Consider the following 25,074-nt stretch of genomic DNA (forward strand, 5'->3'; position numbering starts at 1 on the left):
CTTAAACAGATTGTGCAAATATAGAAAACCGTCCTGCCATTTAATAAAATAGCTTTCTTGGTCAGTGTCTGAAAATTTTGAGAGAATTGTATTTGTGCTGGTCTAATTTGGTTTATATGCCACCTGTTTATTCTGAGGTGCAATGTTGTTCCATCTTAGGACACCACTCTTAACTGCAATTTCAGTGCTGCTTTCCTTGCACCAGCTAGAAGGTTTGGAGTCTTGGTGAATGGACAGGAGTAGGAGTAAGATAAAATGTTTCCTTCTGATTTCCATCTGGCTGTGCTGAGAAGGAACAAGATCTATTCCATCATGGCAAACTACTATCTGGAGATGTAGACACAGATAGTGAAAGTGATCCTAAGTGAAAAATTCCTAAGAAGGAATTTTTAAGTGAAGAGAGGCTGTCAGGATTAGCACTGTTTATTTAAAGATGAAAGAAATCAGGATGTATTTATGTAAAATGTAACTTCTGTAGAGGAGTTACACTAAAAATTTATCTATTTATTTTCTTTAGAGAAGAGAGGCGAATGGGTAAAGAGGAAAGATGATGTATAATTTTTCCTACGGCCATCTTTCCCATAAGGTATTGCTGAGAATATGTCCTACATCAGTCTCAGGAAAGGACTAAACCTTTATATGGTTTTACTATTCAATTTACCACAGGTGCCTATATTTTGTATACATTTGAAGTTTAATATATAGTGCTCTACAGTTTTTTTAAGATTTTCTGTGCCACTTTAAGAACATACTAATTAGCATTATGACTGCTTGACGCTAATCAAGATTTAAAGCTGCTGCATGAAATTGCATGAAATATAATACGTGAAATTCTGTGAAGTTCTAAAAAATAATTCTGACTTTGAGTTGTAAGAAGTGTCTGTAATTTCTGATTAATGTTCATGAGAAACATGTTCATGCTGCAGTGAAGGTGAAATAAGCATACGATATAGTACTAAGAATTAGAAACTTCCTGGCCTGAGGTTCCTTCATTATTTAACCTTATGTGATTTAACTTGTTTATGTCACATTATATCCTTTAATAAAACATAAATAATTTTGTAGCTAATTTTGCCGTGCTCCATAGTTTTTTGTATCTTGGTCTGGGATGTTAATCTTCCCTGTGATTATAGCAGCAAACTTAATCTAGATGTGACTATGAATTTGTCACTGCAGATGTTGCTTTTCACACAATTTGTTTCAGGAAAGTAGGAAAAGCCATTTTTGGGGTTTGTGTGGTTTTGGTTTTGTTTCACATAGCTATAGAAATAATTATTTCTGATAGTAATTTTCCCTTAGGTGTACTTAAACAGCAGTGGGGGTTTTGTCATTGATTATAATATCTTCTTGTCATGTTTTGATAACTTGTTTAACATTCAGTTCAAGCTCCCAGGGTAGGATTCACTGCACCTAACTTCAGATATCTAGAGCGCAGGCATTTCTGTCTTTACTGCCTCCCACCTCTGTAGTGTGATTCATCCCAAACTAAAATAGACATCTAAAATAGGTCAGAAACAGTGCCCCTTGAAAGCGCCTGTCTTTATTGACTGTAAAGGAGCCTGTGGTAACACACAAGAGACACAGACACTTCCACTGCAAATAAAGCCCACCAGAAGATGCCTAGGTTCATTTCTGCCATTGCTTCCATGGAAGAAAGAAATGCAAAAGCTACCTTCCTATGGTGAGGAAATTTCAATGTGTCCTTGCTCAATAGCAGCCACATAATTCCCAGCTTTCCATCTGCTCTCATTCCACCTGAGATTCTCTGCCCATGAATAATTTTCTTCTTTTGATCTAGAGACTTTATAGTCTTACCACTAAGCTTTCAACATTTTCAAAATGAGCTGTGAGTGCAGAACAGCAGGCAATAGTTGTCTGTTCCCATATAGAAGGGACAAGGTTTTGTCAAATGAGAGAAGCACCCTGTCTGTTTTGCAGTGTTTAATTTAAGTTTCACTACATTTTTATGCTTTTGTCAAGTAGCTATTTTTCCTGTGCAAGTGTAGGTTTTTAGACTGTGATCCTTAATAATAACAGTTCTATCTTCATTTAATATTGGCACACACATTTGTTGGTTGTCAATCCATCTTCATCTCAGTTTTCTACCTTGAGATACAGATTAAGACATAAGAACGTAAACACATACAGGCCACTACATATAAGTTTATGGCATTTTTTAAATGCATGGCAAGATGAATTGTGAATAATGCTGCTTAGTCAGTTGCATGATAAATATTGAAATCATCCTGATTGAATGCAGAAAGCAAATGAATAATAATTTTACTTTTCCTGTATCCTAGAAATACTATCTTACTTAATAGTCTATCCTACTTTTTTTTTTTTTTTTTCCAAAGCATGTTTAATAAAGCAAAAAGGTGACTATTGTGAAGATTTAGACTTTGAAAGTCCTTTTTTGGGGTTGTGGTAAGTTTTGAAACCATTCAGCCTGAAGATTGGAAAAATGGTTGTTTTATACTGTTGTCTCTTGACTTTCCTTTTAGAATTTCCAGGAAGATAAGGAGGGTAACTGAAAATCAACATTAAACCAACACTAATCAGCATAGCATATTCTATGATTGCCAAAAGTCTGAATTGTGAATTAAATAAAAAATAAAAAAAAATAATAATAAAAAAATTTAGTTCAGTGGAACTCACATTTTATATCACTGGGAAAGTATCTTTCAGCTATATTTGTATATAATTATTTTTTTTTTTCACAGAAAAATGCAACATTTGCTTCTACTTAATATAGCTGTGCAATTCCTGGATCATTCTATATTTTTATAATAGTTTGTAAGGGGAAATGGAAGTGTGCTGAGTCAATATCTGGAACGGCCATTTGCCCTCAGGATGGTATTGGCTGTTTTATAGTCCCCTATCTTTTCTCTGCTGGATGATCTTAGACACTATCAGTACACAAACACTGCCACTGCACTTTTAGAAGGGAACAAGGCATCAAGAGGTTAAGGACAAGCACAGATAGGTTACATTTTTAGAAAAGACTCTTTCTGCTTTCTACCATGACGTAAGGCTGTACGTGTGACAATGAAGGAGATGTGCACCATAGCGAAGTCTGGAGGTCTTTTCAAGCCAATATGTTATTGCTGATTTGTGGCATGTACTTAAAGGGGAAAAAAAAGGCAAGAAAAGGTTTTATGGCTTGTATCTAGCTATGAAAGGGAATTTGACATTGTATTTAGGAGACTACATTTTGGGAATAAATTTGGAGCAACAGGTCTGACATTTTCAAACTTTGTCAGTCCAAGTGCTTTGCCTCTTAAGTGTACAACAGTGAGATCTGTCCGCAATCCTTACTCAAGAGAGTATTTCCAGTTCCCATGCAAAGTATTCATCAGTCATGAATTTTAGCTTTTGATTCATTTCTGTTAAGTTCTTACTCAAAGGATCAGTTTAGCAACTTGCATCACTCATTATGACAAAAGATACTTTCCAGATGGAGCAGAAATAGAAATAAGTAACAAAGACAATGGCCTTGGCACAAGCTTTCCTAACAGCCTTTACCTCCTAGATAAAATTCTGTTACTCATTTTCATTAGTACTTTACTCTCTGAACACTTTTTATACTTCCAGAACAGGATACATCTCCATGTAAAGATTGCAGAACAATTGCAGTATAAAATATATTATCAGAATGAAAATTAATAAAATAATACTGTTAGGAAGAAAAAGTATTTTTTGAAGGAAGCATAGGAAGATTAGAGAGGATATCTTTTCACAGTAAGTTGTAGTGCCTGAACACATTATCTCAAACTTGTATCTTCTGTTTTTCCCTCATAGGCTTTCATCCTATTTTTGTCCTCAGGATGAGGCACATAATGTAAGATGTTCAATTAAAAAGAAAAAGCCACTCTGCTGCTGATAATACATAGGCAATGATTATCATCTTGTGTTCCTTCATAATTTCACTCATCCTTAATGTACTGTGATCCTTTGCAGTAATGTACATTATTTAGATTCTACATTTGCCGATAAGAAACGACTCATATTTTGGCCAGTGCCGTGATACCACTGTGTATAATGTTACAATATAATCAACTTAAAGCATAAATAACACGAGTGACACCTAAGTGATATGACATATGGTGAAATAACATGCTGAATGTTTATATTATTTTTTTCTACTATCTAGGATCACATTACTTTGAAGCTTTTGGTCTTGATTCATCAAGAGTTAATGTTAAATTTGACCAAAATGTTAAAAATATTCATAAAGGCAGTCACTTCTTTGATTCTATATAAAAAATTGTCTTTGATTCCAAGGACCATCTAGACTTTTCATAAAATCTGTAGTCATGTCAGAAAACAGAAAGGTAGTCCTGGCATCAAAAGTGAATGGTAGAGGACCATTATATATAGCAATATAGCTTAGTATCTGGGCTTTTGGCAGTTAAAACCCAAGAATCATGCAGAAAAGTAAATATCTTTTCAAATCAGGTATGAATTAACTTTCAGAGATAAATCTCTCAATTTTTTGTGGTTTGGTTCACTAGACTTTCTCACAACTCTGCCATCCTCTCCTCCAACTCTCACATTGTGCTTAAAGTCCGGTGTACTTCTCTATATACATTGTTTTCATTCCATTTCCTTTTTAGATTCACTCAGTAACTGTCATCAACACATAACTTAAAAGTAGATAAAACCAGTGTTTATATCAGGTTCATTTAAATTACCTAATAAGCCTCTGTGTACAATCTTGATTTAGTGATGGTCAAGTTATACAGAGGAAGCACAGATCCAGTGCTGGGAACTTGAATTGTTTCAAGAAAAATGGCTTTGGATATTCCATCCTGGCTTTGTTGAACCATGTGGAAAGGGAGTCAGATATAGACCCATTTAATTGTTAAGTCTTCAGAATGGGAGAATTAATTCCTATGCCTGTGATGACCAGAATATTGTAGGGCAGTGCTGCGCAGGAGCCCTAGCTGTGGTCAAAAGTTGCTTATCCAGAATAAAGATAGGTAGATAAAGATAGATAGATAAAAAAAGAAAGGGAAATTTTGGTCCTGCACAAGCAATCAAACAGTATCTTTTGAAATTAGTGTCATTATGGTTGTCTTCCATATTTGTTGATTATGGACTGCATACTTGATAGGTTATACAAAATACATTCTGAATGAGCAACTGTATTCATAAACTTGCTTAGATATTGAATGAGAAATTTTAAATTTTTTTGACCTTTCATAGCATAGATTTGCTTATACTTAAATGAATTCTCAAGTTTGCCATTTAAAGGAAAAGTGATTATAAGAGATTGAAGTTGAATAGTTGATGTTGACTCTGTTTTTTTTCAAAATAAATGCAATGCTTGGTAAAACATTTCAGTATATGCAACAAAGCAAGATTACTTTAGAAATTAATTGTATTCATATTTGCACTTCCTGTGAAAGTTTTGCCATTGTTCTCAATGCTCTCATGCTTGAGAAGGAATTCATACAGAATAAACCTGTTGGGACATGTTTTATCCTTTAGTATTTCAGACATATAGTTTTTACTTCTAACAGAAGATATTTTGTTCTGCAGTGTACTTGTCATCAAGGGTTATACTAATCCTTATGTTCAGACTTTAAATAGGGCTCATAAGTTCATACTGCCTTGGTACCAGCACTTGTTCTTGTGAGACACTTCCTGGTAGAAGTTGGTATTTGTACACTCAAAAGCAACAAAGACCAATGATGGAAATGTTGATAATTTGCTCTTAATTACAGATGTAAAACAGGCTTTATTTATTAATAAGATAAGCCTGTCTATTTCTACCAGTTTTAAATTCTATAAGGATTTTCTGTTAGTATGAGAAGCCTGAAAGGGAACAAGAACTCCCTTGTTCTATGTTTCATTGTCTTTACTTCTCCCACTTTGCCTTCTGGGAGCTATACCAACTGGAAAGGGTTAGTTTCTGAAACATTTTATACAAGATTTATACCTTCTTTAAAGTATATGAATCAGATTTTGGTTTTGTGTTGCTTTGTTGATGGGGGAAAAAAGGATTTGTGGCATAGACCTTCATTAAATAAGCCGAAAGGAACTAAAAATAAATTCATATATAAAAAAAATTAGATTTCATGTGTGACTTCATGAATATAATCATTAAAACTTGATATGCAAGTGAATATCTTTTTTTCTGAACTGTGGTAAAGGTTTAACATAATTTCCAGCCATTAATAGTTGGAAAATAGAACTCTTTAAATATTAACATTTTTCAGTTTAAAGCAAAATCAGGGTATTTTAAGCCATATGAGTAACATATCATATGATACTCTGTTTTGATGTTTACAATAGAAAATAAGAAAGAAACAACAGTTCAAGTACAGTGTTGTCAATATTGGAAGATTAGTAGGGTTTCTCTGAGTCAGTGAGGTAGAAGTGATAAGTGGTAGTGATAGTGGTTTAATGTGGAAGCTCTCTAGTGTTCTGAAAATCACACTCACACTGCTCCTGGAGTAAGGCATGTTTCTTTAACGTGGTTTTCCCTGATAGAGACAGAAATGAGAATAATATGTGATATAAAGTCTTTGTTTCTGGATAATTATCCACCTAATTCAATAAGAGCTGGTGATTGAAATCTTAACTCAAAACATCTGCTTTATATTGCACTACATATTCTGAAGAAACACTATATATCACAAACACTAGCACAGTAAAAAGCTAAGTGTCTTCATCAATTTAAAAAAGTGCATCCTGTCTCTGCAGTCAGAAATAGAAGGTTTTGTATTAGTGTCCCTGAATTTTCAAAGTACTTTACATAATAATATGATATATACATACATATGCCTTTTTGATGTGTGACTTACTGGGTTTTTAAATATATATATATATATATCTGTATATATCTATATATCTATATATAGATATAGATATATAATATTTTAGGTTTTGTACCTACTATCAAAAATGATAGGCTATGCATAAAAAAAACTCTCTTAAAAGCATTAAATAAAAAATCACACTGAAAATTTTGGAGAGTACTATCTAATTAAAATGTAAAGTTCAACATAATTCATACAATACAGATCCAGCGCTTGATAACTCATATGTTCAAAAGTAACTGGAACTAAAACCATCTCAGAAGCATTCCTATGTCTCATATTTTAAACATGTAGAACTTTTTCTTTTCATGTAGATTTTTTTATTTCCCCACCACAAGTCTCAGTTTATGGAATAATTAAATCATTAGCTGGAAGATTCATGGGAACAAATATTTGGATGGGGACTGCATCCATTGTAAGTACTTCTACCACTGAGCTGTAGCCATAGCCTTTAGGTGTGTTTCTATGTTTGTCCTGTTTGGTCTCTTCAGTTTCCTTCAGTTCCATTTTCTGCTCTCTTTCAGTTCATGTTGCTTGATACCCTCCTTAGTTGTTGCATTCAATTAGACATGGGAGACCTGGTTCCAGCTCCTGTTCCGAGGAGATTGCTGAATCCCAGCTTTGGGGCTGCCGGCTTTTCTGAAATGTGACTCTTTCTGTAATTGTGAGCACTCATTCTGCCGTGCATCAGTTCATGCTTTACTGAATTTACCTGTGCTGTAACCACTTCCTGACAGGAGGCTAGTTTCATATTCCTCAGAAGAAGCTGCTGTAAACAAAAGTCTTCAATCTATTTTGAGTGTTACACCAAAATGACATTCTGATTCCTTGAGGATCCTACAAGAATATGATGTTGCCTGTATTGCAGTGAGCTAGATGAAAATTCGTAGTCATTATCTTTCTTCATGAGGTGGAAGTTAGTGGAGAGTTAGAAGAACAGTTACAATGCTATGCCATCTCTCCAGATTTATACGGATTAGATAGGGAGATATGTTTATTGGAACTGAAATGCAGGTGGGGTTTGGGCTGTTGCTTTTTCTTTGTGGTGGAATTGGTGGCAGGTTTTTTAACTGCAAATTTCTTCACCTAGGCAGGAAAGCCAAAACAACAGACAAAGGACCAAGGAAAGTAAGCATTTTTCAAGTAACAGGCAGCCAAGACATGGTGAACAGTGATCCCAGTAAGAGCTCCCAGTGGAAGGCTACAGCTAGAATATGTGCAGACCTAGAGGAACAAATGGGGAACTAGCAAGTCTAAACATAGCAGTAGTGTTATGATTGTGAAAGGCATTATTGTAACTGTGACTAAAGAAGTTGGTTTTAACTGTGAATTAACTACCTTAAGATTTAGAACATACTAGTATCAGAAAATGAACTGACTTTTCTATATCCCTGGTAGAAGCAAGGATTAAAAGTTAGGAAATTTGAAACAAGAGAAGTTTGAGCTATAGGTACAGTCACTGAGTACTGCAAGTACTTTTCTATTGGAGGAATGTACATGGGACACGATTTCTTCAAATTATGTATTTGGTGAGGAAACTCTCATGTAAACTTCTTTCTTCTTCTAGGGCAAACCATTTTAAATGTGCATAAAAGAAACTTTATTCATTGCACTGTGGGGAAATAGCACATTTTTGGTAGGCATATTATAAAGAAGAAAGTATCAGCTCATAATAAAAGATTCTCTACTCAGATTATAAACAAACTGATATCTTTCATTTGACCAGTTGAGGGGCCTCTTTGCTAATACAAGCATCTAGATCTTCTGGAAGATAAATCAAAGAGGGGAGAATGCACTGTAATCTGAAATCTATGTCTTAAGAAAATGTTCCAGACAGTAGTTTTGCTTTGATTTGGTTAATGTTATAGAAGCTATATCATGGTAATTATAAGAAATTGGGAGATACAAATAGGATCTGAGAAGATTTTTTTCCTCTTTGGCTTACAAAATATTATTACAGTATGTACTACTCTGACATACACATTTAAACAGACAGACATCTCTGCCTCTTTTCCAGCTCCTTTCATAGACATTTTACTTTAGAAGCTGCATTATCTCCTACTGCTAAAAGCATTAAGATAAAACAGAATAAAAAACATAGGCAGCCTGGCAACTCACCAGGCTTTTAGAATTCTGACAAGTTCCTTTTGAAAGTACCATTTCTTAGGTGGGTTTTCTGTCTCTTTTAAACCTTTTGAATAAAATACAAAGTACTTGACAGAACATGCAAAGTTAGTTTTGCAACCACTTTGCTATTTTACCCTATTCTGTAACCCTACTTTTTAATTTTTGTATATTGAACACTTATTTTTTGTTGCTGAACTGTGTCAAGTTCTTCAAATATTACTTTCTTTATTATCTTCATGTAGTTCAAATGATCTGTGTTCAAAGAAAAAATGTGATGAATGGTTTTTGAATGTTCAGTGCAGGTGTTCACAAGTATTACCAACTTTAAAAAATAACTTTTTTAAAATATATTGTGTATAGCTAATGAATTAAGCAGTAGGTTTAGCTTTGCTAAGCACAGTAAGGCTTTAAGAATAAAATTCCAACCTTATACTTAGCAATGTCAGGTAAACCTTTCTTCAAGAGAGATTCAGACTGAAGTGGAGAAAAAAAAATTAGGAAAAAAATGAGAAAAGAGACGCTTATAATGTGTATTGTATTTAAACTGACTATAGCTCTGTAAACAGTCTCACATGTATTTATTTCTCCCCAGTAATAGCACCAAAAATTAAGAAATGTAAAAACCACTAATTTGTAGAGCAGTGCACAGTTTCTTTTTTCTAGACAAGACAGTCAAAACGACAAAAAAGCCACCTTTGTGTTATTTAAAGCAAGTTGTATGTGTTAACATAGCTGTCAGCAACTGAAATGATAAAATTATCGTTGTTATCAAATGCAGCTATAAACTGAACACGAGGCATGCTTCAGGTTAGTCAGAAGAGGTCCTCTGTTTTTCACTGTGCATGCTTGCTTGAAATGAAACTGTGTTTTATTGGTTAACTGGGATGCTTAGCATAATCACTTTGCAAGGCTGTGGTGGAGGGAGGTGATTATCACTGAGAACAGATGGGCAGGTCCAAAGCATTGCCAGATTCTGCACAAGCTCCATGTACTGTAGGTTCTGGCTCTCTTTTCTTTGGCATTTCTAATTTTTATTCATCGTGCATATTACAACGGGCTAGCTGAGCTAGAGGTCAGGGAGCAATGACCTTACAGTTTAGCTCACAGATGCAGGAGTGAGGAATTCAAAGAGCTGCCACTGTACGTCTGAACGGATGGGGCAGACGGAATTTTGTCCAATTGCCTCCCTAAATGTATAAAAGGATTTGTCTCCGAGCTTAGCACTCTGCTCTGCATCTGTAGCTCTCTGTGGATTGTATTGTGTGTGACCAGAAATGATATTCTCGGATATGAACACTGTCTCTGCCTCTCCTAAAGTGCATCCTCCTAATGGGACCCGGTTTTATACTTTTCAGGTAAGTGAACTTTAATGAAACTGAAAGGATTTTAAACGATAGGTAAACTTTGAGTAAGAGTAGCTAATATGTTAAGAAGCTTATGTGTTCATTAGTTTTGTATAGATAGGAGAAAAAATGTAAGAAGTCAGTATCATCACAGTAAGTGTGCTGCTTTACAAAAAACAGAACATCATTGCTCCTATACTAATGCAAAATTACATTCATTATTATTTTGCTATTGTTTGGTTTTCTAATAATAGTATCATCTTGCAATTAATTAAATTTATAGTTCCTCACATGGACCCACATTGTCTCTCTGCTTAGGTCAGATAAACACTCTGTTGAAATTACCAGAAATTCCAAACTCATATTATACAAAATATATTTTAAAAACTTTGTATGTTGTACATGTCTGGATTTTAAATTCTTAATCCTGAATGTAATTTCATGCTAGCTGATGCTTGATTTGATTCCAGTGAATACTAATACATGTGCAATTGATAGAACAGCAGAATCTATTGGTAGGATTATTAAGGTTCTTAATTTTAAACCAAGTTTTGCCTCATCCAGGTAAATAAGCTTGTGTCCTTAGCTAAATTAAGAATGTATTATATGCTCTGTGTCTTACTTGCAATTCAATCTAATTACAACCATCTTCCAGTAGCATTTCTTGATAAGTAATGTTTAGTACCTTAGCTCCAAAAAACTATGTAATCCTACATTAAGATTAAACAAAAATGAAAGAGCCCTCACACACACCCCTGCCCCAGATGGTCCTTAGAGCATTTTGGCCCTGCAAGGCAAATCAAGCACTCCACTAACTTAAAGTGGCAACAGCTTTTTCAGCCCAGCCTCTGATACAGTTAGGATTTAAATATCCTTCCTGCACCTGATTGCCTATCAGGTCTGTCTTTTTTATTACCTGTGCTATTGTAGAGGAATTCTTCAATGTGTAATAAGCCCTGTGTATACAACCAGAACAAGCAGTCTGAAGCAAAGATGATTGTAAAAGTTGATTATAAAATGAATGGCAAACTTCTATTACAAAATCCAGGTACAGCCTTCTTTAGTCCAATAATTGCATTTCATTCTTTTCCCCTCTTAAATCCATTGTTTTTAATTGTGCTGTCTTGCCCTTCTTACAGTGGTGTCAAATGGTAGTTGGGGGCTGTGCAGAAAGAATGGCATCCTCCTAACAGTGACGATCTGCTGATCCTGGCAGTGATTCAGAGACATGAGTGCCCCAGGCCTGTTCCTCTACAGCATGACTACTTTTTTCACACACTGACATCTAAATATTCTGTACAGCCTCCTGTAGCTGTGCTCTTAAACACAGTTCCTGGCGTCAGGTATTCTTTCTGAGTATGCCGAGTTGAAAAAGTCACAAAAATTAGGATGCTTGGTTGTGATACCAAACTGAATATCTTATTTTGTGATACTTTATGAAAATAAGTGCTAAAGTATATGTATTTTTGACAATATGTATTATTGCTACTAGCAATCCCTGTGACTACTGTAGACATCCCACATACAAAAAATTCTCTTGTCTAAATTATTTCTTCTCCAGATTTTTGAGCTAAGGCATCACTAAATAAAAGGAAAGTAGAACTAAATTTCCTGTTGCATCCTGGATACTTAATGAACAATGTAGTTAAATGACCTTGGAATTTAAAGTTGTTAATTCTTCACAGTATGTGTTTGTGTTCTAGAACAGCTTGGTGTGCTAAAAAAAATCCCTGAAAATTAAAATAAAATAAAATAATCAACCAAAGAGAGCCTGTATTGTCCTGTGATGACCTTTTGCAGTCTTTTCCCCATTTATTTATTTATATATGTGCAGTATAAAATGATGTGAAGCAACTTTCTAGTTCTTGCCTTGGCTCCATGGTTCCATTGTTTGACCACCATGTTTGCCTTTTGACCACCTTCTCTTTCCCTCTTGAGTTACTTCAGTCTTTGCTTACAAATGAAATAACTGCTGAGAAGGAGTTCATATGATTCTTGTTACTGATTTTGATCTGTTTTAGAGTACTTTCACCTTTTGCTTTCCTACCTATTTTGTTGTTGCTATGTGTTATATTGAATCTCTTTGAGACAGAAAAATCTCTTGTTTAAATAGCTTTCAAAGTTTTGTGACAGGTTAATGGTACTTAATTTGAAATATGTACACTGGTATTTAACCTAAACATGTGAAAATAATCTCAGCAACAGCAATGTCCAGCATGTTCAAAACTGAACAAATACAAAAATTGTGAGATGAGGGCCTGAGCACAGATTGATGGAGGGCAACGAGTGATTAAGCAACTGATTTCATTGTACATTGATGTAATGATTCAACAGCTGAGTTAATTGTGCATTGATTCATTAACACAACATATTAATTCTTTCAGCAATGGAAATGGTACAGAAGAAGCAAAAATCAAATGTGCAAGTTGTAACTTTATTATCAGCATTTCACTGATGTTCTCAGGAAATCAGACCAAGTTGGATTCTAGTGGCCAAGGAATCAGATTGGCTATACAGGGATGCATCTAGCTGAGCACTTGGGCTAGGGAAAATCAGAGTTAGTGTTTGACAGACTATCTAAAGATTCCTGGTGCTCCAATGTCTGTCCCTAATTACATCAATATCTGTGACTATTACATCAACCTCTGTGACTTGAAGTTATGATATTCCTCGTACCACAGTTCTGCTCAGGAAATTAGTCCTGAAACTCTGCAAATGTTAAAAACATGATTTGGTTCAGTGTATTTTCACCTGCCATAATTCAGAGAAGCTTAAGCTTTGATCCTTAGAATATACTTTATTAAAGCAATTAAAATAAGAAAAAGCTATATATGAGAGGAGCTTAGATAAAGAAGTTATGCATTTTCTGAAAGGAAGGAGTTGTAATGCTGTTATGAACAAGGTTTAACTTTATAATAACCAGGGCAATACCAAAATTTAGTGCTTTGTATTTCAGTATCTCTATATTTCATCTCAATTTATGTGTGCCAACCTTGACAGACTTCTGCAGCTATATAACAGAAAGCAGTGATTTTCTTTTTTTTGCATTCAAGCTTGATAAAAAGATAGTATTTCTGCTACTTGAAGTGGATAAATTAGTTTCCCAGGAGTTTCACAATGAGCATCTTTCATGAACATTGTAAACAGCAAAATTCAAGTAGTAACATTGCCTTGCTCTCTGCTTGGTTATGTATTTTGCTGTATTTAATGGTTATTTGCATATAATAATGATACAGGTGGAAAAGTTTGGATTTGAAAGGAGATAGTTTTAACTTGATTTTTGTTTGTGAATTTGGAAGCATTAATTCACTGAAAAAATATTTTTATTTCATCTGTTTTTATTGGGGCCTTGAGGGTTGTTCCTCTTTTTATGAAAGCTTAGCACAAAGGAGCTTTATTCCAAAATTCCAGATTTTGCTTCTGAAAGCTTTTTAATACTACTCTGGTCATTTAAAAGCAACTTAACTTTATGCTGGCCTTTGTCATATACAATAATATCTTTTTTTGTTTTCTTGAATTGGTTGTATACAGTAACACGTGAATACTAGCATGCATAACTTCTGAACATTCAGAGTATCTTCCTATTGTACATAATGTTTATTTCAACAGAATTCAAGCTCAAAAAGAATATTTTTCGCTTTCAGTATCTATGAACAGTATTTCTAGCTCTTACAAATTTCAGTTATTCAGCTGAGCACACATCTAAAGCCCAGAGCTAAGCACAGACCTAAATGGAAAGTAAAAGGAGTTGCCAATAGGTTCCGACTTAGGAACTAGGCATGTGCAGTAGAGACAGAAAACATCCTCAAATTGGTGCAGTACACTGTGTCATGGTTCTGGCTGAATCTTTAGCTTTGAAATCAGCACTATGTAGTAACAGTTTCCATAAATGTTAACCAGAAATTTAAAAGACTTGGAAGCAATACTAGTCAGTTTTATAGGCAGATGAGATTTGTGTTTTATAAATGCATTCTTAGGACAACCAGAATGCACTCCTTTTTGCTAAGAAGTAGTGAAGTGAGGGTTGATATTTTCTGAAAACTGGGGTGATTAAAGGAATTTTTTTAAGTTATCTGACAATCAGAAGGTCCATAAAGAAATAAAATTACCTTCTTACAAAACCAGCATAGAAATACTAAAATATTAATGTGACAAAAAACTGTAAATATACTATGAAGTACTGTAAAAGTGCACTGCTGATCAAAGGTGTGAAACTGGGTTACTGGGAAATTGGGAAACATATCTATACATAAAACATATCTATCACCATGATACTGATTTCTGCTGGCTCTTCCTTCTTAGCAACTAAAAGTTACTAAGAGACAGTGAATTAATAGAATGCAAGTAAAAATGTTACTTTTTGGTACACAATGTGCTTTGAGCTCTATGGAAAACCTCCCCAGATTCTATAAGAAATTCTAGATAATCTCATTAGTTGTCCTATTGATATCTGTATTAGTAATTTAAATTATCTGTATGCCTACCCAAACCTCTGTTTTATACTGTCTGTTTTAGTCATTCTATTTTCTTTCATATGAATTTACTATATGAAAATAGTAAGTGAAACAAAAAGCTGCTTCTATAAGAGAAAGTACCTTGTTAGAATTTGTAATTGTACTTGTTAGCATAGAGTTAGTAGGTATGCCATGCTCTGCTTGTTTAGTAGGCCATAACTTTTCAACTATTTTGTTGCTTCACATATTTTAGTGCCATATGATTTAGTATCAAAGAAAAAAGCTTTTAAGTTTCTTTGCAGAAATAACCCAGTGCTATGAGAAAAAATTAATACCAGGTGATGGAGATGGGTTATTAGTCACCTTGTATCTCACCACTCATACCACAACAAAATTCCTGTAAAATTGGGTGACTGTTCCTACTCTATGCAGACTTAATTGCACATGTAGAAAATATGCTACATATAACATGCAGAAGAGAGCCAAAAAATTGTGTATACTTTCAGACTTGTGTCACCTCATCCATGGGAGAGCTGTGGAATCTGATCTTACCTTGAGCTTCAGCTGGCTGAGCATGTGAGCAGCTCCTTCCAGCAACCCTCTGCCAGGCGTGAGATTTCTCCCTTAGTTTTGCATAAATAAAGATTTTTATTTTCTTATTTATGGCACTGGCACAGTACATTTTTTTCAGAAACATCAGGTAGAAGTTCTAGGAGCATGATCTTTGTGAAAACCAATTGGTAACTGGTACCAGTAATGATGGTGAACATCACTGAGTCCACTGAGTAACTGGGTTGGTGTGGCAGAAGTTGTGGCGCACATCATGGAGGTTGCTGTGGCCTTCAGAAGCTTTGAAAGTTGTGTTAGTGAATAAAAATAACAGCGGCAGAAAGAAAGACTGACAGTGAATTAGGTTTTAAAGACTTCTGACATGTTAACAGTGGCAGAAAATACTAATGCTGGACCAGTGCTTTACTGTGTAGCCAAGAAAGAAATCTTTAAAAAATATGGGCAGTGTCAAAGGCAGGAGACAATATTAAAGTGATTTGCATTGCAAATACCTTGGAAATATTTATAGCTGTATAAGTGGGTTTTATATAATTTTGGAATTCAGGGACTTCAGAGGAGTAGTGTGAGAGATATACTTACAGGCTCTTCTATTCAGAAGTAAATGACAAATGGCCTCATGTTCAAGGTTTTTATTTACTATTATTTTCTTTTATTATTCTGTGATACGTATTTTTATTGGCTGTTTGGTGAGAACAAACTTACAGCTTTTCTGCTCAGATACAGACCTGGTTATGCAGTGTTATTCTGACACTAATCAAAAATATTATTTCTCTGTACACAGCTACAAAATTTTGAAGGACAAATATCAGAAAATTTTACACATTAAAACATGCTATGCCAAATAAACTTATAATAATTTAATCTTGTAGAATTGTTTCTATAATGGAGAATGTGAGCATTTGTTAATCAGTTCAGCTATACTGACAATTAATAAGTTTGGTCATTTTACCTAGTTGGTGAGAATGTGGCACTTGGACTTCAAAAGTGGAACAGAATTATTCAGTCTGACAGGAAAATAAGAGCATTGTCGAAGTGTTCAGCTAATGTGTTAAAACTGTGTTACTGTGAAGTATTTAATGTGCCTTGGGTATCTACAGAAATAATTTTGTTTGCACAAGAGTTGGGTTTTTTCTTTTGCATAATTCTGTTGTTCCAGAGAGCTCTAATTTGTGGCCATCAGAGCTCATAAAGACAGTGTTTTAACCACAATCCACAACTAAGCACACAGACCATCTCTGAAGAGGCACTTGGTTTCTGGTTGGCTTCTGGATTTTAGCTGGAATTGGGCTGAGAGCTGCCCCAGCTGTGGGGCTGCCCCACCATTTACCCTCCTCCTGCTTAAAAATCAGTAGTGCTGCATGGCCCCATATTTTCTGTAGCTTGTTTTTCCATCCAGTCAATAAAATGGTCTGAATGTTTTATGAATCTGCTCTGCATGCAGTGAACTGGGAAGGCTGACTTTACTGCGTATTAACTGACTGTTTAGATCTACAGGTGGCATTTGCATCCTTCTCTGGGAAGAAACACAGGTTGCTAAAGAAGTAACTTAGAACCATTATAGTTCTAAGATAAACCTAATTACCATGAATTCAGTGTAGAAATCAGGAAAACTAAACCTTCTTCCCAAAAGCTGCAAGTCGAAACTAACTGTATGCACATACACACACACATGCTTTCAAAAAAACCCACAAATCAATTAAGAAAGTAATTGAGCACAGAACTGTCTGTAGTATTTTTCAGTTGTAGAGATTTTGTAAATAATGTTGGTTACTCAAGAAATACAATAATTGGAGCAAGTGAAGAATACAGGATCTTTATATACATAGATACAACAAAATAGAAAGATAGAGCTTAAAGTCTTTGTCTTAAGTAAATATTCATGTAGATTTTGCTTTTGTTTGTCATAAAAAAGTATTTTTTTCTACATAATACCATTATTTTATTTGTTGAAACTGAACAGTAACCAAGCAGAGCAGTCAATGCAACTTTCCTATGTGGAATTCCTGTCATATGGAGTGTGGCCACTTCTACTTTGCAATGTAATGAGAAAAAGTCAGAAAGTACCTTTTCTTTTTATTCCAGAAGTAGTGGAGCTAAAACAGAGCTGCTGTTTCTTTTGCAGCTGAGTGGATGTGACCAATAAAAGCAGGGGACCAGTAGGAGGAATAGCAATAGGAGTGCTTTCCTCCTTTTCCAGAAATAGGATCATGGTACAGTTTCTGAATCATAGCTAGAAACCATGTTTCTGCCTCAATTTCAGAAGAGCTTTCAGTGTTGGATTATTTTACCATAATTTGAATGGAAAATAAAGAAATGTACTGGTGCTTTCCAGACTAGTAAGGATACTAATAGTTATTGCACATTAATGTGTATTGGTTTGATATTTGTTGGTCCAAAAGAATACAAACTGTTTAGAGTTTCAGATAATATGCTTTCTTTATAGGGAAAAGCAGAACAATAGAGGCATAGCCTGTTCTCAGAGAGCACAGACTATTTCTCTGTGGAGGAATGTTCTCAACATCCTATATAAATTGTGATGATAATCTTCTGGAAATGGCAAGGTTTTTCCCTTGATGAATATTACAATCTTGCTGTGCAGCACTGATGAAACTTTCCCATCCCTGTCTTAGAGGAGAGTGTAAGTAATTGTCTAATTTCATTGTACATTTCAAATATATTCCTAGTAGCTGTCTCAGATCTAGATCATACTGCTACCGCCTTCTTGCTTTGCTACACATTGGACCAAGTAGGGAACACTTCCATCCTAGAATAGTATTAATTTTATTTTATATACAGAACTTACATAAAGTCCTTAAGGTTTTTTTTTTTTTACACTGTTTGGAAATTCATAAGGTGAGGGGCCTGATACTCATAATGTATTCACTATCAACAGCATCAGCTGATGATGTTGAAAGACGGGTGATCTACCTCAGAATTTCTTCTTTTACTTATATTTGTCTTAAAGCAAGGAAAGAAAGCAGCTGAAGGCAGTAAACACAAAATACTTGGCATGTTGAACTATCCTATCATCAAAGTTAAGCAAAAAAGTGCTTAAGTTATTTTAATAGTTTTAAATACTTTGAGATGTGAATAAAGTTTTTGCTGAGCAATTTATGAGGAACTATGCCTATAGATACGCCTTTTTGGGGGAAAATTAAGAAGCATTAAAGTAAATAACTTTACCTTTATTTATAGGTTGTATTTTCATTTTGAATGCAATAGTGTTAGTATACATTACAATATTTTTAATCCTAAATTTCTTAGTAGTGATTTTAGTAAATAAATTTTATTTTGCCTCATCTATTCCTGTCTAGTTCAATATTCAATTGGCAGTTATGTAGCAGAACATTTATGGAGGACTGAGGTTAGGATTGTTTTAAAGTGACAGCTGGCATAATTCAGTTGAATTGTGATTCACTCAAAGATATAAACTAATGAGAAGAATATGGATTCAGTATTTTCACTGTAAGAATTAAAATTAATGATTCATGGAAACTAAAGTGTTCTGTGTTATTTTTACACTAGGAGGAATTTTACAGCTCTGCATGACTAAGAGTGCTTATTCCTATGAAATGTGTTACTCCTACTGATGGGCCTAACAGAGTATACATTAATTTTTTATTTATATTTTTAATTAAGTATTCTGCATGCATCATGGTGGCACAGTGGGAGGAATGACTTTGTCTACACCATCAGTCTCAGCAGTGTTGGCACTGAGCAAAGCTTTACAAAGGGCAGTGAGGAGATGTCAGTAGCTCTGAAAATGCGTTGAGGGTGTGGTTATCTGTAGGGGTGTAGGGTCTGAGCCTAACCAAGGAGAAAGGGAAGGTACATGATCTGGATTCTTGTGTTTATGTCTCCATTAGTAGGTACTGTGGCAGGGTAAATTCAACCTGTAGAGCAAAAGACGAGGATCATGTGTCTGTGTCATCCACAGGGAAGTTTTTTTGGAATAGGTCATCACATCCTCAGGCTGTACATCCACAAAGGGATGGAAAGCATCAGACTCACTCTCACAGGTTATCTTTCCATTTCATTTTTTCCAGGAGGTACCCAGGCACTCTGAAACCACGATGCAAACCAAAGTGAGTTGAGACAACAGGGAATTTTGCTTCAGATTTCCTCATAGAAAACAAAACACTTGATTTCTGTAACAGCAGGACCTGATAAACAGCATTTCAGAATAAGGGCCAAGATTTGTCAGTTCTAAATCACATTCTGGGAGAGTGTATTTTTTTAAAGGAGTCCAGGAACATAAGCTGCCGAATGTTGACCTAACCTTTGTCAATACGACTATATTGATAAAGACTATGTTGACTTTCTCATGTCATACTTCAGATGAGTCTCTTCCATGCGTGCTATTTGCAGTGTCTTTTATCATTTTCTTAGGACTCTATTATAAAAATAAATATTATGTGGAGAAGATTATTACTATCATCTCACATTTCCGAGCAAATAAAAAACTTTGTATCTAGGATAGATTGGCTATTAATGTATGGTTTTGATAAAGCAAAGAAAAAGATTTATTTTACGTTGTTATGGAAACTGCTTTTCCTTGCCATACTTTTACGTTAGTAGTAGACACAGAAAATTTCAGGTTAGTAATTGAACCTCTGTTTCATGTAACCACATGAGTTCCAGGTTGACTGAGTGGACGGCTTTGATGTATCATCTCGAGTGTGATCACACTCAAGGAGACATCCAGGGGATCAGATCCAGCCAGAACAGATTTAGGAGGGTCAGGTCTTGTCTGACCAGCTTAATCTCCTTTTACAATAAGGTGGCCCACCTGGTGGATGAGGGGAAGGCTGTGGATGTTGTCTACCTGGACTTCAGCAAAGCCTTTGACACCATCTCCCACACCATACTCCTGGAAAAGCTGGCAGCCCATGCCTTGGACAAGTGCACCCTTCACTGGGTTAAGAACTGCCTGGGTGGCTGGGCCCAGTGAGTGGTGGTGAACGGTGCTGAATCCAGTTGGTGGATGGTCCCTGGTGGCATCTCCCACGGATCAGCTTTGGGCCCAGCCCTGTTTAAGATCTTTAAATTTAATACTTGATTGGGATGAAGGGATTGAGTCTGCCATTAGGAAATTCGCAGATGACACCAAGCTGTGGTGTGATGTGCGTGCTGATCTGCTGGAGGGTAGGAGGGCTCTGCTGAAGGACAGGCTGGATCCATGGGCTGAATTTAATGACATGAGGCTCAACAAGACAAGGTGCCGGGTCCCCCACTTTGGCCACAACAACCCCATGCAGCACCAGAGAATGAGGACAGAGTGGCTGGACACCAGCCAGGCAGAAAGGGACCTGGGGGTATTGGTTAACAGCAGCTGAACATGAGCCAGCAGCTGTGCCCAGGCGGCCAACAACATCCTGGCCTGCATCTGAAATAGCGTGGCCAGCAGGAGCAGGGCAGTGATTGTTCCCTGGTACTCAGCACTGGTGAGGCTGCACATTGAGTGCTGTGTCCAGTGCTGAGCTCCTCACTTTAGGAAAGACGTTGAGATGCTGGAGCATGTCCAGAGAAGGGCAACAAGGCTGGTGAAGGGTGTGGAACACCAGTCCAGTGAGGAGCGGCTGAAGGAGCTGGGGATGTTTAGTCTGGAGAAAAGGCTCAGGGCAGACCCCATCACTCTCTACACCTCCCTCAAAGCGGGCTGTGGCCAGGTGGGGGTCGGTCTCTTCTCCCAGACAAGCAGCCATAGGACAAGAGCACACAGACTTCAGCTGCACCAGTGAAGGTTTAGGTTGGCTGTTAGGAAGAAACTCCTCACAGAAAGGGTCACTGGGCATTGGAATGGGCTGCCCACAGAGGTGGTGGAGTCACTGTCCCTGGAAGTGTTTAAGGAAAGGCTGGATGTGGCACTTAGTGCTAATCTGGTTGAAAGATGATAGGTTGGACTTGATGATCTCAGAGGTCTTTTCCAACCTAGTTGATTCTGTGATTCTGTATCTCGTAAGGTTTGAAAACATATTATGGCCTCTGTTGGCCTGAAACCTAGGATAGATTGGCTAGCACTGTGATGAACAGTGAAGCATAAAGCTAAATATCTGCTAAACTGTGCTCAGCAAAAAAATCAGTAACTTACACTAAATACACATATACAGACATCTGTTGCTTGAAGTAAAGCTGTCAACATCAACATTTGTGTCTCAAACAAATCACATCAGCAAATCTGATGACTGTAGTAGGTATGTTTATCTCCTGAGAGTGGGAACATGATAGAATTCCCTCTTTTGATTAGCCCAACTGCACTGCAAGTTTGAGATTTGGGCAAAGTTTCATCCTCTCTCTCACTTATGGCTTGTGAGGATATTCTTAACAGGTGTCTGAAACCAACTCTCATTACTCACTATTATTTATCATTCAAAGGCAATTTTTGGAGGGAAGCTTAAACCTCTGGAAGCACAAAACTATCAGTAATGTGTATGTCGAATTTAATCTCTAATCTTTGTAAAGTAACAATCTTTTTATTCAGCAAGTGGAAGAGTTCTTTGGATTATCTAGTTTTAAATTCCCTTCCCTCTTCATATAGGCATCTACTACTTAAATGCAATGTTTATCTGTAAGAAATTTTACATGTTACTGCTAAAAATAGAGAATAAAGGGAAAATATATGTCTGTAGTTTGCTGCAATTTGCATCACCTCTTAGGTTTCCTTTGTAAAGAGGGAAATCTGATGAACATTTTAGCCTCTAACACCAGCTCCTGATCCTGTTTGCATTTATGTTCAGTAGGCTGTACCAAGAATTTATCTCTTCAAACAACCTTCTGGGGAAAGAGCAGTTTGCACTCTTTCAGTCAATCAGAATTACTAAATTAAATCATCTTGACTCCAGCATGGTTTGTGACTCTGTCTCTAGAGTAATTGTGAAGGGATTTATTACAGCAATATTATACTTAGTATACTTTAAGCATTTAAGGAGAAAAGGCAATTCAGAAGTTCAAAGAAAATGCTCATGGAAAAATCCATGTTCTTATTTATCACTTTTAAAATAAAAATTAAAAGGATTAGTTATCTGTCCATTTCTGTAGGAAAATAATTTATTTTACTAACTTGTTAAAGATCCTAACACTAAAAAAAAAAAAAAATAAAAAAAAAATCACCCATGTATATGACAGACAATTGATTTCCAGATATTTATTCCTAATCCTTTACTATAAGCATCCATATATCTCCACAAAACTAAAGTCTAAAAAAAAAATTACCTTTTTTTACTAAAAAATGTAAATTTGCTATCTATCCAGTTTATGATAAAAATTTTCTGTCAAGTTAAGGGAAATCAGTAAAGTTGTTATTCCATCAACTGTCAGATACATTTTAGAGAAGTGGCACTTGCAGGTGCACCTGTAGCTCAGTTTGTGTGGTCACTAGGCTTAGTAGCATGGAGAAACATTGCTGTTTTCAAATGTTTTCTGCCTTCACCACAAGACTTGTGTATTTTAATTGTTTGATTGGTTTGGGGCTTTGTTCATGAAGTGCCATAATGATGTTGTGACACTTCTATTGAAGTGTTTTGGAGCAGTTTCTAGGTCAATGGTAAATTAATCCATTTAGCCTTCAAGAGCTCTGACTTTTTAAAAATAATACATATTTTGTATTTTATAGTAAACCACATGAAGTATGCCAGTACTTCAGCATGTTTGTGAAATGATACTGTAGAAGATTGATTTTTCCTGACATTATTTTTGAAGTGTCTTGATAAAGCTTTATCCCGCAAAATTTGAGAAATACACGTGAGAAATCTTTCGCACAGTACCTATGCAGTCACTCTTCACTGGATTATTTTTTCCCTGTAAATATATATATATAAATCAAGTATATATACTTGAATTTGAATATGTGCTTGTGTGCATGTACATATATTTGACTATGAAAAAATAGCACTTTGGAATCTGTTATAAATGGCCAGGTATCAGAAATCTTTGGAGCACTGAAATAATTTTTTAATAGTAGGAGGGGTTTTTTTTGTAATTTTGAGGGACTTCAGCAGCCAGAGTTTAAAAATATCTCTGAGAAAGCATGAGCTCTTACAGCTATGCAGCTGTCATTAGCTGTCACAGACCGCTTAAATATGGTGTTGAGTACTAGTTAATTACTGACACTATTCGTAAAATATTTTGTATTTTTCCAGACAAATTTGAGGGTATGGCAATCTAGTCTCGCTTTGCATACATACAGTCAGCCAAAGGCTGGTTATTTTGTGGCATCTGAGTAAAATAATAAACTAATGAAATTCTAATGTCAGGGTGGAACTCCAGCTGAAGTGCTTGATATGGCATTGAAATAGAGTCCAGGAAGGAGTCCAGCCTTGTGTGCTGGTCTTTTATCACACCTCTACTCCTGTAGGTAGGAACATGATTTAAGTGAAATGCTTGCATATTTCAGGATCTGTTTTCCATGCTATCTGACTAGATAGCACTAGTTGGGAGCTCTATAAATAGAACATTTTTATTCCTCAGCTTTTTTACTGCTTTTGGAATATCACTGGGTAAGGCTGTGTAGAAGTCTGATCAGAGAAGGAGCTTACCTTCCTTTTCTCCAGAAAACAATGGACTGTCCAGGCAATTATTTTCCATTGTATTCATTTATTATCTAAGTGAAGCAAACTTCACTTAAAGACTTTTACCCCTTGGAGACCTCTGACCTTAAACAAGCTGGGGAAAGTCAGCATATGGTAGGAGCTGTTATGTTTGCTAACATGATTCCTCTCTGTGATTCGTTCTGAGAATGCCAGATTTCAGAAAACTGCTACTGAACACTTCATTTCAGTTTCAAGAAAAAAATCTATTATCTGACCACCCACCAACGAAGAAGGATTTCAGAGCTGAAAGGTGAAAATTCAAGAGCCAGATGCACAAGGAGATACTGTAATGATTTTTATTTTGGGTCACAGCTTTCACTAGAAAAGCAGGAATGCCACAGTATGTAAGTCTAAATCTGCAATTAAGCAACTGAGAGGAAATTTAAATTAGTGTGCAATTAAGCAGCTGTAATACTTGAAAATCACATTTAGTCTGGTGGTTATTTTTTCCCCAAAGGTGGCCAGAACAAGGGAATGAGGTGCATTGACCAATAACTCAAGACCAAATGTGTTTGCTTTTGGCAAGTCAGCACCTTGAAAGAATTTCTGGTAATTCCCTCTCCACCAAACAAAAATGTAACAAATCTAGATCTCTGAAACTAGGAAAAGGGCTGAAGTTAGCTCTTTTGAAGATCACTGTTCTTGAAAAGACAGAACTTAGGGAAAGGAATTGTTTTTTATTGAAGAGAGGATTTTACCAAGTAAACAATTAGCATTCATTTCAATCTTGAGAAGCTAAGTGCAGAGTAGTGTGGCTGAAGAATATGCTGGAAGCTTTCCTATGGCAGCTGCAGCATCAGAGATCCAAATCACAAATTGGATTATATTTCTCTCACACACAAAAAAGGATATGGATATTTTCAAATTCAAGTCCCACTCATTTTGTGTACCAGCTGCTTTATCACCATTTAGTCTGCTGTTATTCCACTTACAGTTCTGATATAGTTACAGTACTTTTGTCATCTCATAGAACATGACAAAAATATATACTCAGATAGCAGCTGAATATACAGTATGGTATGACTGGATCGTATAATCTACTGAAGAAATAATAAGAACATTTTCATTCCATATGCTCTGCATATTTAGGGAAACCAAACATGTTAGCTATGATTTTCACCTCACATTTGCACAAAACCAGTGTAAGAATGGAGAGTCAAACCCATTA

The 25,074-nt window shown here is 35.8% G+C and overlaps 1 protein-coding gene across 3 annotated transcripts in view; it reads left to right on the forward strand.

Annotated features, from left to right (window-relative positions):
* The window catches only part of LOC131573468 (liprin-alpha-2-like), a 281,397-nt gene that overhangs the window by 81,152 nt on the left and 175,171 nt on the right, over positions 1 to 25,074 (forward strand). For 2 of the 3 annotated variants that reach the window (XM_058827453.1, XM_058827454.1), the window contains exon 1: positions 10,226 to 10,306. The exons of the other annotated variant lie outside the window; for it this stretch is intronic. In XM_058827453.1, coding sequence (XP_058683436.1) covers positions 10,226 to 10,306 — 81 coding nt within the window. Of the gene's footprint in view, positions 1 to 10,225; positions 10,307 to 25,074 lie in introns of those variants that run through there. 3 annotated transcript variants of the gene reach the window in all.

The sequence above is a fragment of the Poecile atricapillus genome, chromosome Z (genome assembly GCF_030490865.1).
Source record: "Poecile atricapillus isolate bPoeAtr1 chromosome Z, bPoeAtr1.hap1, whole genome shotgun sequence".
Classification (NCBI taxonomy): Eukaryota; Metazoa; Chordata; class Aves; order Passeriformes; family Paridae; genus Poecile; species Poecile atricapillus.